Source organism: Pteropus alecto, unplaced genomic scaffold (assembly GCF_000325575.1).
Source record: "Pteropus alecto unplaced genomic scaffold, ASM32557v1 scaffold177, whole genome shotgun sequence".
NCBI lineage: Eukaryota > Metazoa > Chordata > Mammalia > Chiroptera > Pteropodidae > Pteropus > Pteropus alecto.
The window spans coordinates 4,291,608-4,292,910 of NW_006442207.1; the positions used below are offsets into that span (position 1 = coordinate 4,291,608).

The following is a 1,303-nucleotide window of genomic DNA, read 5'->3' on the forward strand; positions in this document are numbered from 1 at the left end:
AGCAGAGCAGGCGCTGGAAGGCCTTGCGGAAGTCTGGGCTGCGGCAGTAGATGATGGGGTTGAAGGCCGAGTTGGCGTAGCCCAGCCAGTTGAAGAAGACGAAGAGGTGGTCCGGCACCAAGTCGCGGTGGAAGGCCTTCACCACGTTGGCCAGGAAGAAGGGCAGCCAGCAGAGCGTGAACACGCCCATGATGATGCCCAGCGTCTTGAGCGCCTTCTGCTCGCGCAGGGCCACGAGGCGCGAGGGCCGCCGCTTGCTGGTGCGCCCGTTGGCCAGCGGGGCGGCGGCGGGGCGCGGGGACCCCGGAGAGGGCGCGGGAGAAGCCGGCCGCGCGGGGCCGCTGAGGAAGCGGCGCTCGCAGCTGTCGATCTTCTTCACCTGCTTCTGGGCCTCGCGAAACACCCGCAGGTACACGAAAGCCATGATGCACAGAGGCACGTAGAAGGAGACCACGGACGAGGCGATGGCGTAGGCCCGGTTAGTGACGAAATCGCAGCACTTGGGGTCGTTGTAGCAGCGGCGCGCCTCCTCGCCCTCGGCCCGCCACCAGTGCATGAGGATGGGCAGGAAGGACACCAGGGCTGAGATGGCCCACACGGTGCACACGAGGGCCCGCGCCCGCGCTCGGGTCAGCAAGCTCTGGTAGCGGAAGGGCGACGTGATGGCGAGGTAGCGGTCCAGGGCAATGACACACAGGGTCTCGATGCTGGCCGTCACACAGAGGACGTCCACCGAGGTCCAGAGCTCGCAGAAGAAGGAGCCGTATTCCCAGCGGCCCCACACCACGATGGTGGCCCCGAACGGCACCACCAGTAGCCCCATGACCAGGTCGGCGCTGGCCAGGGACATTATGAAGAGATTGGTGAGCGTCTGCAGCCGCGGTGTCTTGGCGATGGCCACGATCACCAGCACGTTACCCGCCACGATAAGCAGCACGATGAGCGCCATCAGCAGGCCCATGCCGGCTGTCCACTGCTGCGACAGCTGCGTAGGGCCCTCGCCGGCCGGGGTAAGCAGCGAGGCGGGCGGCGACGTGAGCACCAGCAGTCGCGCTGCGGTGGCCGCGCCGTCGGGGAGCGGCGCGGCAGATGACAGGTTGCAGGGCTCGGAGGCGCCCAGGGCGAGCGCCCCCGCGCCCATGCCGAGGTGCGGAGGCCGGGGGCGGGGTGTGTGGCAGGGTTGGGCGGTGTTTGGGTAACACCCCAGAGGTCGGGGCGGCTGGGCGCGCGGAAGAAGGTCGCGGCCAGGTCAGAGCAGCCGCTGCGCAGAGCCGGAGGCATGGGCGCCGGGCGCCTTCCCTCT

At 68.8% G+C, this 1,303-nt stretch overlaps 1 protein-coding gene across 1 annotated transcript in view; it reads right to left on the reverse strand.

Annotated features, from left to right (window-relative positions):
* ADRB1 (adrenoceptor beta 1) overlaps positions 1-1,212 on the reverse strand; it is a 1,454-nt gene extending 242 nt beyond the window's left edge. Inside the window, exon 1 of the mRNA XM_025039113.1 lies at positions 1-1,212. This exon is cut by the window's left edge and continues 242 nt beyond it. Within this exon, the coding sequence (XP_024894881.1) occupies positions 1-1,141 (1,141 nt within the window). The 5' untranslated portion in view covers positions 1,142-1,212.
* Between the last annotated feature and the right edge of the window lie 91 nt (positions 1,213-1,303).